This window comes from Octopus bimaculoides, chromosome 3 (genome assembly GCF_001194135.2).
Source record: "Octopus bimaculoides isolate UCB-OBI-ISO-001 chromosome 3, ASM119413v2, whole genome shotgun sequence".
Lineage (NCBI taxonomy): Eukaryota > Metazoa > Mollusca > Cephalopoda > Octopoda > Octopodidae > Octopus > Octopus bimaculoides.
Window position 1 is genome coordinate 105,721,465 of NC_068983.1, and position 16,948 is coordinate 105,738,412.

A 16,948-nucleotide genomic window follows, 5' to 3' on the forward strand; every position below is an offset into this window, starting at 1 on the left:
TAGCCCAATACTTCAGTATTAAGATGCTTTGAAAAATTCATGACTACTGGGCCTCTTTTAGAGCAAGCCACTGGTCTTCTGCACTTGCTAACACTATACTATCATCCAAAGTGGAGTTGCAATGGCCCAGTGGTTAGAGCAGCGGACTCGTGGTCATAGGATCGCGGTTTCGATTCCCAGACCGGGTGTTATCAGTGTTTATTGAGCGAAAACACCTAAAGTTTCACGTGGCTCTGGCAGGGGATGGTGGCGAACCCTGCTGTACTCTTCCACCACAACTTTCTCTCACTCTTACTTCCTGTTTCTGTTGTGCCTGTAATTCAAAGGGTCAGCCTTGTCACACTGCGTCACGCTGAATATCCCCGAGAACTACGTTCAGGGTACATGTGTCTGTGGAGTGCTCAGCCACTTGCACGTTAATTTCACGAGCAGGCTGTTCCGTTGATCGGATCAACTGAAACCCTCGACGTTGTAAGCGACGGAGTGCCAACAACTATCATCTAAACTTACATGACGATTCATCATTTTGTTGTTTTAGGAGAAGGTACATTGTTATCCTAATCCTTCCCCTCCAGAGATCAACAAATCAATGCTATAGTAAATTAGGTGAAATGACACTGTGAAGAGGAAATTCTGTTATCTTCATTGATTTACTTCAAATATAGTGCAAGAGAGTCAATAATGTGAATGGGGAATAATAGGCAACTGACCAACAAGGTAGTAATGAGGAAGGGACAAATCAAATCTGAAATGGTGTAAATACAAGCATGTCTGAGTGATAAAGGACTCCACTATGGAGCTATGTAGTTTTGGGTTCAGTTTCACAATGCAGCACCTTGATTAAGTGTCTACTGTAGCTTCAACCTGACCAAACCAAGTAAGCAAATTTAGTAGACAAACAATGCAAAAGCCCATCATGTGTAATGATTATGACGTGTTCCTGGCTTTGGGTTAAAGAAAATACAGGAGGATCAGTTAATTATGATTTTTGTCAACATATTCCCCTCTCAGACTCGCATGCTTATTGCCGCAATCCTTCAGTTTTTCTAAGCCCTGTAAAATTTCCTTCCCATCAAACAAACCCCGAGTTAGACATGTTTTTCACAGAAGACTGGAAACAATATGATGATGCTCATTTACAACCATCACATGATGTCTAGACAAAGGTGTCTTGCAGGTACTAGTACCATGTAAAAAGCCCTTTTGCTGGTGACACATAAAAAGCACCCAGCATACTCTGTAAAGTGGTTGGTGTTAGGAAGGACATCCAGCTATAGAAACTATGCCAAAACACAATTGAAGCCTGGACAGCTCCTGTCAGACCATCCAACCCATGCCAGTTTGGAAAACAGATATTAAACAACAACAATGATGATGATGATATACAAGATAGTCTTCATCCAGTTCCTGTGTACCAAATCCACTCACGGCTTTTGTCATCCAAAGGCTATAGTAGAAGACACTTGCCAAAGGTGCTACACAATGGGACTGAACCCAAGACCACATGTTTGGGAAGCAAACTTCTTAACCACACAACTGCATATACTCTGTGTGTTTGCCTCTCTCTTCTTATCTCTACGTGACATGACTTAACAATCTATGTTTGTTTATTTCTGTGTAACTTAGTAACTTGGCAAAATAGAGATCAATAGAATACTAGATTTAAGAAGAAAAGAACTGAAGTTGATTCCATTGACTAAACTTTACAAGGCAGTGCTCTAGTATGACCATAATCCAATGACAGAATCCTGTAAACAAGTAAAATCAAGCTTTGAAAAATCAAATGGAGTAGATAATTGATTTCTTAAGCAAGACAGAGCCATATGACGTGTAGGGACACTGCATTTCGTTATCCAGCCATAATAAACTACAAAGTATATTAAATGCTTTACAAGTCAATATTGTGCTAGCAGTGCCATTAAATCACTTGTTACGGTTATCTCTACAGATTTCTACAAAGTAATATTAAACACTGTGTTCTGCTGTGTTAGCAGTGCTACTAAACCACTCTTCAAAGTATATTAACCTTAACAAGAGCCTTATAATGATAATTCACACAAAGCATGCAATGATAAGCAAAAAAGAAACCTAACCCATTGTAACTTCATACACTGCCGCAAACTATTAGCTTACTAATATAACGTCCTACAATACATTATAAAGATTCAAACAAGTATACAGTAGAATCATTACTATTTGCCATGGGAAGATTTCACATGCAAACCAACAAAACATTTATTAACTGTAGTCCCCTTATGCTTATATTGCTAAATAGCCTAATATGTCATGGTACCTATTTACAGCTGGTTAGACTGAGTTATTTAGAATTAACCCTTTAGCATTTAAACTTGCCATATCTGGTCAAAATATTCTACTTGTTTTATGTTCAAATCAGCTAGATCTGGCCTCTCACACCTATGCTTTAATGTTATTCTGAAAATAGGCAATTGCATCATCAAAATCTCAGAGCAACAAGTTAATGCATGATTAATTCAAAGCAATGTGAATAAATAAGTACCGTAAATCTTCGAGCATAGTCCGCCCTTGAGTATGATACGCAGGAGATTTTTAGGGGGCTGTACCTCTGAAAAACCTAAACCTTGTGTATAATACGCACCCCTTCTCTAACTTGAGTCAAGGAGGTCTATATAATGTACTTGGTTTGTAAACGTATATATGGTAAAGTCCTTTGTTATTATTGTATATATAACACTAGCAGCTAAACCTGGTTTCACCTGGTCTGTTTGGATGATGTGGCTGTGATTGTTTTCGGTTAGGCATAATCTATAACAGCGTTTCTCAACCTGATCATTTCGTATCCCGTTTCGATTGGAGCCTCCAGCTGTATGAAGATTTCACCCACCTCCTGTCAGAAAATGGTTTCAGGAGTTGTGAAGAAAGAATTTGTACGTAGTCTGTTTGTGAGAGCTATTCTATTGGACGTCTGTCTAATCATTAAAAAATTTATTTAATCATGAACATAGAAAGAAATTATACATTAATCGCAATTTTTGTAAGCAGTTTTATCTGTAAAAATTTTATTTGCAGAGAGAAATTGAAAGATATATGAAATGGATGTGCGTGTGTGAGAGAGAAAGAGGGTAAGAAAGAGAGATAGAGTGAGTGAGTGAATTTGTATGTCATTGACTTACGTTGGCTGGAACAGCAAGTATGAAGCTTTTGAGGCGGCAGATGTGAAGAAAAAAAGGAACGGCAATCTTTTGATGTGGGCGTCGAATGAAGAGACATGAAAAGTTTTATGACTGAACCTAGAACCATGTGGTTGGTAAGCAAACACTCTGACTCCAATTGAAGACTTCTCAGAAAACGAAAGGACATCTTTCAAGATCAGACTCTGAGAAGCTACAGTATCCCGCAGGATTTTAATGGGCTTCAAATGGGTATCACCAACCAAAACACAGCCACTCCTTGCACCTGTATTTAACCTCATTTCTAATCTGAGATAATTTGATAGGATTGACTCTGTATGGGAGCTGTTTTACTTGCTGAGCATTCCCAACAACCACATCATGTTCAATAGTGCTGGTCCTTCTTGGAACATCCTGGAACAGCTGGGGATACTCCATAATCAAGGCTTTCAGCTCCAGGAAATCGTTGTCTTTGAGATGCTTTAATACATTATCCAATTTTTGTAGAACATTTGAATTCTTGAGTTTGGCTGGTTTGTCGATGTCTTCAACCATGAAGTCGTCTGTTATTGACTCTTCAGCGATTATGGTGACCGTTTGGACGTTTGAAGCACTATGGTCATAATACACATACACATAACTGAACATATATAAACAAGCATCACCATCATAGAAGTGATGTAGTTTGTTTCTAGTTTTATATGGAAAACAAGCTGAATTTATAAGTCAATAAACTAAAACATTGTTTGATTGTTTGTTTGTTGTTTCTGCAAATTTTTTTTTTAAAGTGCAAAAAATATGTTTTATTGAAATAGTGATTTCTTATAAAAGAATATTATACAGAGTAGGAATAAAATAGTCATAATACAGATCATAAACCAATGATATATTCTCCATTAAGTGGTGTAAATAAAACTCAGCTGTTCTACAGACATCTGGCAGAATAATCCAAGAATATGAACAAGATGATTTGAAGAACAAAGCTGAAATTAGACAAAATACATAAATGACAAATAATACATAGTCAATAAAATGATGAGAGGTTAAATTCTGAGACAGAACTATCTATCTTAGCAGAGTAATTACAAAGAACCCCCACCACCATAACCACTACAAACACCAGTATAAAACCCACTCAATAAATAATCATTATCATCAAAAATAAATTTATATTTGTGAAAGAATGGTATGATCTAGATTTAGTTGATGCTGATAAAGAATGATTAATCCTCTTGCACAGAGGTTCACAACCATTTTTCATATATGGACTCCCATTGATTGCTATTTTATTCTGGTGGATCACCGCATAGCCATTCAATGTTTAGAAACTTCTTTCAAAATTCCTATTTTGTTTTTCAAACATTTATTTGTGTAGGTTGAACTATGCAAAATGTTGGAGAAAGAAACCTAGCTGTTTCTTGCAATACATATCAATACATACATCTAAAGCAAAATTTTTTCAGGGGCCCTTAAAATATTATCGTTGATCCCCAATTTACCATTTTGTTGCTTGAACCCCCAAAAATCTTATATGGACCTTCAGGGGCCATATAGACACCATTTGAGAACTACTGCTTTAGCATTTAAACTAGCCATATCTGGCCAAGATAATATACTTGTTTTATTTCAAACTGGCCAGATCCAACCTCTCACACTTACCCTGAAATATTATTCTTGTAAATATTATTCATGTCATTGAAATCTTAAAGCTACAAGGTAATGCAAGACCAAATTAATGTGAATAAATACACATTACATTTGACAGAGAAATATGAATGTTAAAGAGTTAAAGACCAGAGACAGTGTGACAATTTGCCTTAGACTAAAACTTTCCTGGTAGAAAGATGTATTTTGTTTATATGGTTTTAAGCAGTGACTCATTGATGGGCTCATTGGACTCCTCTTTCAGTACATGCAACTATGTAATTATTGTTCTTGAATGCATATATTAATAAAGTAAAGATATGATTTTATATACATGAAACTTAAATTTTATAGTCATCAATCAAAAAAGAAAATGCCAGACAAAAGTAGACAAAGGAAAATTTTTTTAGAAAAATATGAAAAAATAAAACTTACTTTGAACACTCCATTAACAGAGACTGAGGCCAAAGCATTCCTGATTTTGATTAATTTCAATGACTAAAAAATAAAGAAAAACCATTTCACTTTATTTCAAATAAAAATTTTAAATAAACTGAGAAAAAGAACAGGTTTTAAAGATTGATATGTTGGAACTATAAAAGTAGTTACTAATTGAGACAGTCAACACTTAATTTTGGCCTGAAAGAGAACTTTTTACTCTGGAAGAGAATTGAGACACCCTTATAAATGTGGTACAAACAAATTGAAATGCCCAATCTTTAATAAAATGAGGGATAATATTAAAAAAAAAAAGTTTAAACTTGTTAAACACTTGACTTTGTTGTTAGAAATCTGGAAAACTCAATTTTGAAAAATGGATCTAATTATGGATGGTTATATATCATATTAAAGATATCTTCTTTCAAACAATTTATACATCTCTATGCAATAGTCTTAACAAGATTCTAAGATTATATCACTCAATACATTCTTTTTAAGACAGCTTTAAGAGCAGTTTACTAGGACACATACTGCCAGTGATAATTTCAAAGGAGCAGCAACTGTTACACACTAACATCAACATCATTGTTTTAATGTTCACTTTTTCATGCTAGCATAGGTCAGATAGAGCTCATTGAGACAGATTTTGTACAGTCAGACACCCTTTCTGTCACCCACCCACACCTGTTTTTAAGCAAGTATTTCTCCATGGCCAGATATATTTTCATAGAAGATTGAAAATAAATGGCACTGTATGATGATGCTCATTTACAACAGTTGTGTGATATCAAGACAAAGATACATACACATATATATGATAGGCTTCTTTCAGTTTGCATCTAGAAAATACACTTGGAAGATGCTTGGAAATGAACCATACAGCCATACCTAAAACTCATGAGTTGATCAATCAAAGCAGTGAAGATATTCAGAATTTTTTGAAGAACATATGTAAAAGCCTCAGCTAGGAAGTTAAAGAGCTTTGTGAACCTGACTTGCAAGTAGGTTTAATTGCTCTAAGAAAATTGTTAACATTATGTAGCAATCAGTAAATTCAGATGTAATCTGTCTAACAGCCATGCAAATCTACTCAGTTAAATTCCAATGTTAAAATTATGCACATGGGTGAGTGATAAGAAGTTTGCTTTGCAGCTACAGGGTTCAAGTTCAGTCTCACTGAAGTATCTTCTGCTATAGCCTTGAGCTGACCAAAACTTTGAAGGGATTTGGTAGACAGAATCTGAAAGAAGTCTGTGGCACACACACACACACGAGAGGCCAACTGAAAGGTTCATAGGTTGACCAAGATGCTCTAATGAAATGTGACCAAACAAGGTTTATTTTTTTAACATATCTCCCCTTGTGATCCACACATTTCTTCCATCAGTGTTGCAGTGCTTGGATCCCATTGGTGAAGAAGCTTTCATCCTTTTGGTCAAAGTCATCAACAGCAGATATGATGTAATCACCATGATACTGGTTCCCAGCCAGGTGTTTTTTTCATTTTGAGGTACAGATGATAGTCAGATGGGGACAAATCAGGAGAATAGGGAGTGTAATCAACCAATTCAAAGCTACAGTCATGCACAGCAGCCATTGAAAGTAGGGACCTGTGTGCTGGAGCATTGTCCTAATGAAACAAGACCCCTTTCATCAGTTTTCCTGGGCTTTCATAACTGCTTTAGCAAGTTGACATAGTACTCTTCATAGATAGTGTGGCCCTTTTGAAGATAGTTAATAAACACATTGCTGTTTGCATCACCTTCACTGCAGATGAAATGACCTTGACCTTTGGAGCAGGTGAGGAAGGGTATCCCCATTGCATGGAGCATGTTTTTGTTCTGGCTCAAAGTGATGAACCCAACACTCATCCAAGGTTAAGAAACATTAAAAAAAACTAGATGGATCTACCTCAATGTCAGATTTTCCCTGGCATGCTTTCAATCAAGTGTCAGAAGACATGGCAACCACCAAGCAAAAATTTTCGTCATGCCAAGTTCATTGAGCAGAATATTCTCAACTGTCTCATGCAGTATGCTAATAACATTGGCTACTTGATTTATTGTCAACTACTGGTCATCTATCACCATGTGGTATATACGATTGTTTTCCTTGGTGGTGATATCCAGACCTAGGATCATCTATACTCTCCCATCCCCTCCTAAATTGAGCTGCCCACTGTTGATAAAGCTGGAGTATCATCCCCTAATGTAGCAACCATATCAGTATGAATGTCATAGGGGACTAAGCCCTTTTTCTGCAGGTACTTAATAACACCATGAAGCCAAATTTTGTCCATTCTCAAGAGGAGTCATTACTAGTTACTTTTGAAGTCTCTTTTGAACAGTAAAATGCCAGTTTACCTGGAAAAAAACAATGCAGTTAATAAGAAGAGTTGAAATTAATGCATGCAAGATTTCATAGCTCAAGCATCACTCCTTCATAGTCAGCCTGTCAACTTTTCAGCCCACCCTTATATGTATGTGTATCTTTGTGTCTGTTTGTCCCTCAATACCACTTGACAACTGGTGTTGGTGTGTTTACATTCCTGTAACTTAGCAATTTGGCAAAAGAGATCAATAGAATAAGTACTAGGATTTCAAAAAATAAACACTAGGGTCAATTCATTCCATTACAATCCTTTAAGGTAGTATCCCAGCATGGCCACAGTCTAATGACTGAAACAAGTAAAAAATAAAAAGATGAATCAATTCCAAGTATAACTTTAAAATTTCTTATCACAATATTGTAAAACTTCATACTTACAGTGATTTTTATTTTCAAAACCTCATAGTAAAATAATTCAATTTGTGATATGAATTCATTTACTTGATCAATTGTAAATTCACTATCATTTGGGTCTGGGTGAATTCTGCAAGGAATTGAAATTAATGTAATATTTAATAATAATAAAAAATAAAAAAAGGATTGAGTGTTTAAAAAGTAAACATTTTATTTTAATATATTTAGTTGATAATTACAAATAATATGAGTCTTCTTTGGTTGCACTGCTTTTTTGGATTACCATGACTCTGCTGCCATCCAATTCCATTATTATGAATTTGAATCGGGAACTTGAGTCATAGTGAATCTTACATTGGCTGATTACACAACCATGGATTTATTGCAGTTACTCTCTTGATAGCGTTTGGTGATCCTGACCATTGATCTTCTAACTGTCTCATGCTCAGCATCAATGTAAGAAGCACCATTAGCTCAGTACAGCTCTTCCACTACCTCTTCACAATCCACCATGCTGCAGTCCTATGACTTTGCTGTATCCCTGGTATGGTGACTGAAAGGGAGCTATACCTTGCCAAAGTGCAATCTGTAACTATGCATTGCATGGTTGTCACTCCAAGAGGTATTTTCAAAACACCCACATAATCACACAATACTGATGGCATTTTAGTTATGGAAGGAAATAGAGAAATTTAGAGAACTGTTATCTTCGTTGATAACAAAACTATTGCAACTTGTCTACAAAACAAATAATAAGAGGCCAAAACAAGAAGTGCTATGTGTAGTATTGAACTTACTTTAATTGAAGGGAATGAGCTGACTATGACATAATATGTATGCAATATTCACTCACAAGAAAAATTAATGAGTTGAGAAAGTGATTCAACATCAAAGATATCAGCATGCAAGAGATAACTGTTTTAGTCCGAATATATAATGTAGAGAGATGATACTACACCATTTTTTAAATATAAATTAATATAACCTCAGAGAAAATAAAATAGAAGATATTTAGGTGCAAAAAAATAATTTGTCAATGATCTATTTTAAACTGAAGTTATTGCATTTGACTGATGATGCTATGTTTACTTATGGATGACAAAAGTCAGTCTCAAAGCAACAATAGCTGGTTTCAAATTACAAGTTCTGGTATCTCACAAATTGTGAAAAAAGGAAAGCAAGCAGCACTCTCTCTCTCATGAAGTAATCACTTGAAGCTTGTATACATGTATTGTTGTAGCATGAGAAGATTGAGAATTCATTGCTGCAGCCTATGATGTTGAAATGAGGCTGTTTGTGTTCAGCCTGGTTCCTCTTCTTTGACATTGTGACCATAGGTGAGCCTGCCAGGAGCACTAGACTCTCAGAGCCACTGAACAATGCAAGCCCTCCACCAAGATAAAAAGAAATTGTGATTTAATCAAATAATCAGCTATACTCTTCTTTATGAAAATTAATCATTATAATTACTATCATTACCAGTATTGTTGTTCCATCATGAACGTTCCCTGTAGATGCTGATTAATGAATAATTATTTAACATAAATCATACCCACTCAGCAAACAAAAGGCCTGAGAAAGTCATGGGCAGTGCATTTTATTTCAGACTAAGCCATAAAAAAAAAATTTGTAGAACAAGAAAATGGGGTCTGAATTAAGAGATTTGGCTGCTATATATAGCAAGTTAAAGGTCCACAGAGAGGATCACATGTTCACTGTTATATTAACATGTTTATCTCTCTAACACATTTCCCTTTTGGTTCATTTTCATGTTTTTAAAAGGCTGGATTACTTCTATATACTGTATATACTTTTCAATGGGTTGCACTTTTTTAACCAAAAACTTTGATAAAAATCAGGGGTGTGACTTATCACAGGGATCTGAAGTAGAAATTTTCTTGTCAAGTTGGTATTTAATGATTTTTTTTTTTAGTTGATTAGACTTTCATAAAGTCACCTCTGTAAAGATGTTTTAACATTTGTGAGCAAAGTTTTGAAATAAAGGTAAATATTTGATAATATTTAACAAATATTATAGGCGCAGGAGTGGCTGTGTGGTAAGTAGCTTGCTTACCAACCACATGGTTCCGGGTTCAGTCCCACTGCGTGGCACCTTTGGCAAGTGTCTTCTACTATAGCCTCGGGCCGACCAAAGCCTTGTGAGTGGATTTGGTAGACGGAAACTGAAAGAAGCCCGTCGTATATATATATATATATATATATATATATGTGTGTGTGTTTGTCCCCCCACCATCGCTTCACAACTGATGCTGGTGTGTTTACGTCCCCGTAACTTAGCGGTTCGGCAAAAAGAGTCCGATAGAACACGTACTAGGCTTACAAAGAATAAGTCCTGGGGTCGATTAGCTCGACTAAAGGCGGTGCTCCAGCATGGCCACAGTCAAATGACTGAAACAAGTAAAAGAGTATTAGTTATATTTACATTAAAAAAAGCCATGTAACTCCCCAGATTACAGTGTGGCCTATTTGCGAGTTAACTGCAAATACCTATTTTGATAACCCAAAACTAAGGGTGCGACCTACCTGCGAGTATATATAGTAACTTTATTCTACCTGGTATAAAATAACACCAATTCTTTTTTACTTACTTGTCCCAAACATACTGTAAATCTTTTGTATCAATTGCTATTTTAACTTCATTCATTCCCTTAATCTCATCAGGTACTTGAAACACAAGATAGGTAGGTGAAGCCACATCTTGAAAGAAGAAGAAAATAAAATACATAATACATATAATATACGTAATGTCACATTAGAATCTTACAATGTTTGAATTAAGTTTCAGGTTTTACTTCAAAATATTTTCAATCAGTTATCATTTAGTGAATTGTTAGGGCATCAGGCCTTGTGAAATTTCTTCTGACTCTTTACATTCTGGGTTCAAATCTTACCAAAGTCAACTTCAATTTTCATTCCTCCAGGATCAATCAAGCATTGAGATTGATGAAATCAATGACTCCTCTCCTCAAAACTGCTGACTTTATGGCCTAAATAAGAAAATATTTTTCTAGAATATTTTGGTTAGAAGAGCGGTAGAATCAGTTAAGTACTGAACATCTTTCATTGCATTGTTCTTTCCCTCTACATTTTGAGTTCAAATCTCACCAGATTTTGATTATTTTCATTAAAAGATGTACCAGTCATATGCTGGAGATGACTTAATTGACTATACATAATTTACATAGTTGTAAACCTATGCAAAAGTAAGAAATCAATAAGTCACTATGCAAGCATGGCTTAGATGTTTTGCAAATGTTTTTCTGCATGATAATTTTACTACTACCAAATACTCTTTAAGATTATGCTTTAACTACACCTTTGAATACGGAAACAAACATTTAGGGACCAAATGAGATCCTTGCAGAAAATGTGCAAAAGAAAACCACTTAAATGATGGTAGTGGAGAAAAAAAAAACAACTCTTAGATATGACATTGTCCTTAGATAATGAAAATCGAAAATCTATCTCTGCCATCTACATGAAAGTGGACATTTATATTTATTTAATAAATTGTGAAACAATAAAAGACAATCAACCAAGTCAAGAAGATTGATGAATATTAAAAGACCAATAATTCTATTTTATACTCTGTTAGAGGAAGAAGGATAACACCCTGGCCTTTGTAAGGGCCGGCAAGATTGATGAGGGGTATGTTGCAAGAAATAGAGTTTAGGAGTTTCTGCAGTAAGAAGCAGTAGTACATAAAGATAGCCAATTCCAGTTATCCCAAGACGAGAGACTTGGTCAGAGTACTTGCAACAGAATAGATTCCAAGGACCAGATGGTTCTGTTAAACCAGGAAATTGATTATATATATATATATACAGGGTACGGTGAATAAATTGCCTAAATTACACAAAAATGAAAATAACACTGACATCTCATTTTAACAGATATTATATTTACCAAAATTACATAAAAATATCTTGAAATATTAATGAGTAAATTGATTCAATAAAATCGTCATTAGCTTCAACCATGCCCTCCAGATGACTTCGAAAGGGTAGTCTCAAATGGGCCGGTTATGCTGCACTAGCATAGGCCATGGTTATGGTCTCACTTGACTTGCCAGGTCTTCTCAAGCACAACATATCTCCAAAAGTCTTAGTTGCTCATCATTGCTTCCGTGAGGCCCAACATTCGAAGGTCATGCTTCACCATCCCAGGTCTTCCTGGGTCTACCTCTTCCACAGGTTCCCTCTACTGCTAGGGTGTGTCACACAGCTGTCCTCATCCATATGTAACACATGACTATACCAACGCAGTTGTCTCTCTTGCACACCACATCTGATGCTACTTATGTCCATACACATACATATATATATTATCCAATAACAGGTACAATATGTCCAGCAGTTTTTTGTATCCTTTCTGCTTACCCAATTTTACTCACAAGACTTGGATTGACCCAAGGTTATGATAGAATACATTTAATGAAAGTGCAGCATGGTTGGAGTGAAACTGGATGTATGAGGGGGTGCTGAAAAGTTCCTGGCTTTGGGTAAAAGAAAACACAGGAGGATCAGTTAATTATTATTTTATTCAATATATTCCCCTCTCCTTATTGTGGAAGTCCTTCAGCTTTTCTAAGCCTTGTAAAAAAACTTGCAAGGCTGAACCTCCAACTAGGCCTTTCGCGATACCCTTAAAGCCAGGAACTTTTCAGCATCCCCTCTTATATAACAGCAAAATGAATTTAACATTATGGCTATGCTTGCATGTATACATTTTGAGACGCCAGGTCTTGTTATAAAGAACAAAGTATTTACAGGCTATATTCCTTTAACACTGTTTATTTACCCACTTTCAGAGAGTATAAACTAAACACAGAGAAATAAAAGAAAAATTGTGTGATACAATGTTTGAAACTAACCAGAGTTGATCTTGCCAGTCCATAATGATAACATCCAACAAAGATCAATTGATGAGAAATGTAATGGACTGATTTTAGCATGAAATTCTTTCTGAAAGAGAAAACAAAGGAAATGGTTTATTAGGAAAAAAGTTTGCAGGTCCAAGATCATTACATACATAGTTGTATACACACTCACACACATATAGTTCCAGAATAGTTGAAGTCTGTCTTGAGTCAACAGCATTTAAGCAATTCTGGTACATGACTCCATAAATGATATGTCAGTCTATTGTAGGGTTAACCTCTTACTAGCTGTTGTTGGGACTCACTTTCAGATGTGTGAACTGAAGCAATGTGATTCTCAGATCAAGTACTCTATTGTGTCCTTCAGTAAAGTACTATCAGTACAGACCCAACTCCAATAATCAAAGAGCTGGCCATTAATTTAAGTTGTTAGATAACTGTAGTTGATCGTGTATAGTTAGATGATGCCCTTTACCTTCCAATTATACAAAAATCTAGAAATGAACAGCCTTGGTGAAAAGTAAAGAGAATCAAAATATTGATATTTAACTTCAGTATGAAATCAGAGAGAAACAGTCAATTAAATCAAACTCAGTGTATTACTGACGATCAAAATTTTGTGGTCACTTGATCAGCTAGAAATAGCAACCAAATCTTCTTTACTGAAAAAAAGAAGGAAGCACAATGGGATGATGAAGCATGATATGCGACAAGACATGATGGTCATAACTGGAATGTCTTGGATCATATGTAAAAAATTGTTTTGGGCAAAATGTTCTTTCACAGAACAATTCTTTGCTTGTTTCTTTCTCTATGAGGTAGTGCCAGCTATTCTGAAAGTCTGCCAATCAACTATTACATTCATCTCATAAGTGTAATAGTATATTTACTAATCTTTTAGTAAATAAAAAATTGGCTGTCTGTAATAGGAAAGTACCCTACAATGTGTTTGCATAAGAAAAACTGACATTAGAGTTATTTTTCACTAATTTCCAGCATATTATAAATCACAGGTAATTACAAAGAAAGGTCTAAACTGACTAATGAATAGATTTGTTAATTTTTAACAGGTGCAGGCATGACTATGGAGTAAGAAGTTTGCTTCCCAACCACGTGGTTCCAGGTTCAGTCCCACTTCATGGCACCTTGAGCAAGTGTCTTCTACTATAACCTCAGGCTGGCTAAAGCCTTGTGAATGGATTTGGTAGATGGAAACTGAAAGAAGCCCATCACATACACATATATATCTAATATATAAATAGCAATTTCTGTCTGTCTGTTACCATCTAAGTGCCTAAACCAGTGAACCAATATTTACAAAATTTTACATACATGTTACACTAACATCCAGTTCAATAATAGACTTATTGAATTTCAATAAAAATCTATAATGTCCCCCTCCTAGGGGCATTGGGCGAATTATGATAAAATGAGAAGGTTGCAAAACGTATTAGTCAGAGGGAAAAGTAGTAGCAGAGAGAGGGTGACTTATACCAGTGAAGGCGAGAACAGTGGTTGCAATGAGATGAACGTTAATACAGATGTCATATACATGTGACGCTGCATACATACTTTCGTAAATATGTAGATACAACACATACACACAGAGAAAGGTAGGTGTGAGGAATACGTAGTTTTAAGGAGAGAGGGTGGCTTTTCTGCTGTCCATCGCAAAGCAACACTCACACACAAACATACATCATCATCATCGTTTAACGTCCGCTTTCCATGCTAGCATGGGTTGGACGATTTGACTGAGGACTGGCGAACCAGATGGCTACACCAGGCTCCAATCTGATTTGGCAGAGTTTCTACAGCTGGATGCCCTTCCTAACGCCAACCACTTTGAGAGTGTAGTGGGTACTTTTATGTGCCACCGGCACGAAGGCCAGTCAGGCGGTACTGGCAACGGCCACGCTCAAAATGGTGTATTTTACGTGCCACCTGCACAGGAGCCAGTCCACTGGCACTGGCAATGATCTCACTCGAATGTCTTTTCACGTGCCAGTAAGGTGACGCTGGTAATATATATATATATATCTACTACACACCATTTTAAACTTGTGATTACCAGCATGTACATTTGTAAATTTCTCTGTGTGTGTGATGTCCTATAACTATCTGTCTATCTACTTTTGTTGGGTCTTCTTCCCTCTTGCTGTCACATATTGTGAGATTTTAGAATTATGTCAAAATTTTCAAATTTGGGTATATTGAAATAATTTTCCACGTTAAATCCAATTTTGTTATTTATTTGTTCCTAACATCCATTTGTATAATGGACAAATTGGATTTCAATAAAAATCTATAATGGGCCCCCTACGGAGTGGCGCTGTACACATGTTTACAAATCAGCTACGATAAGCTATGACATCCGACAACACCAGCTACAATACATGAACTATTTGTCAATGTATTTGTAAATCTATCTACCTAACTTATTTTACTCAGATGTACAGTCGTTTGTTAAAATATTATAGGGACATTCCATATTCACCTACTAATTGTATTAATAGTTTGTAATACCTAATTTTAGCAATAAATTATTACTATAAATGTTAATAAAATATTTAATGGCTTAATTACACCAGATTCTAAATTTTTTATATTGACATAGGAATGGGGATAGGAATGGGAGCAGAACTAAAACAGGAACTGAACAGGGAATGGGATAAGACATGAAACAATGTAATGGGAAGGGGAACTAGAAATAACCCCTACTTTTCTGAGTAATTCAACTAGTATATGTATGTATGCATGCATGTTAGTGTTTGTCCCCAACTACCATTTGACAAGTAGTGTTGGTGTGTTTACATCCCCATAACTTAGCAGTTTGGCAAACGAGATAGAATAAGTACCAGGTTTTAAGGAAAAAAAAGTTATGGGGTTGATTCAACTAAAATTTTTCAATGCATTGCCGCAGCATGGCCATAGTCTAATGACTGAAACAAGTAAAAAATAAAAGATGTCATAAATGAGTTTAGATTACTTGACAACTGACCGCATAATCATAAGATTAAATTTTACTTCAGACATTGTGTTAACAGTGTTAGTCATTTTGATTTTAAGTGTTTTTTCAGTTTTCTTTTAACAAAGTATATTTAATGAATCATATTCATGCATCTGTAATTACTGAAGACTCTCTGCATTCAATGGCCATGTTTCATTGCTACAGAATAGCAGAACATTTTCTCCATAGGTCTCATCAAATACATTGCCCATCACATTCAGAATTTATCTCTTTGCTGTCGCTGTAAGTCACAGTTCTATAAATTTTTATCCCTCTTGAACAATTACTTTTACATTTTCGCTCTTCAAAAAATTCCTTTCGTAAATAAAAAGTCGGCTGTCAATAATAGGAAAGTACTGTGAAAGAATGTATACCTCAAACCACTCACAAGTCCAAGATCTAAGCATGCTAGATCCTCTAATGATCATAACTGGGTAGCATGAAAATGGCTTCTCATGTGCAGTAAAATGTGGTGATAAATCTACACAGCACATAAGTGCCAGTAGTATCATTTTATTTTGAGTGCCTGCAAAAAACAAATATCAAAGGTATTTAAGAAATGACTTCTAACATTAGCTATAAGGACATGGAAATATTCCTGCTGGAGGATTATAGTTAATTGAAATGAACAAGTGAATGGTTAGTACATGCTTTGCTGAATTTGGAGGGATGAACTCAGAATATAAATTAAAGAAACTAGAAATTGTAGATTACAAGGCTTACCATTTCCATCATTCCATCAATTTTATTATAAAAAAAAAAAAAACTCCAATTATATCTAATCCCTTTCTTCCAATAGAATTCTCTATCCTACAGCTAATTCTTTGCTGTGTTGGATACCTAAATTACTATCAAAAGTTTCGCTGGTTATCTGGGTGCTATTGTTTATGTGAGTAGAGCAGACCAAGCCTACAGTAACAACCCAAAGTCAACAACTTTGTAATTTGCAAACTAAATTTCTTTTCTCACTTTTTTAAAACTTTTTTTCTACCTAATATTTATTGAAATACCCGACCAAGTAGTTTTGTATCCTTTTATTATAATATACTCCGTTATTTAAAG

The 16,948-nt window shown here is 35.4% G+C and overlaps 1 protein-coding gene across 3 annotated transcripts in view; it reads right to left on the minus strand.

Moving 5' to 3' along the window:
- Positions 1-3,891: 3,891 nt before the first annotated feature.
- Positions 3,892-16,948, minus strand: part of LOC106880646 (centromere protein L) — a 25,959-nt gene continuing 12,902 nt past the window's right edge. For all 3 annotated transcript variants that reach the window (XM_014930689.2, XM_014930688.2, XM_014930687.2), the window contains 6 exons: positions 16,261-16,412; positions 12,871-12,961; positions 10,586-10,694; positions 8,001-8,106; positions 5,229-5,291; positions 3,892-4,132 (listed from right to left, as the gene is read on the minus strand). In XM_014930689.2, coding sequence (XP_014786175.1) covers positions 4,046-4,132; positions 5,229-5,291; positions 8,001-8,106; positions 10,586-10,694; positions 12,871-12,961; positions 16,261-16,412 — 608 coding nt within the window. In that variant the 3' untranslated portion in view covers positions 3,892-4,045. The remainder of the gene's footprint in view (positions 4,133-5,228; positions 5,292-8,000; positions 8,107-10,585; positions 10,695-12,870; positions 12,962-16,260; positions 16,413-16,948) is intronic.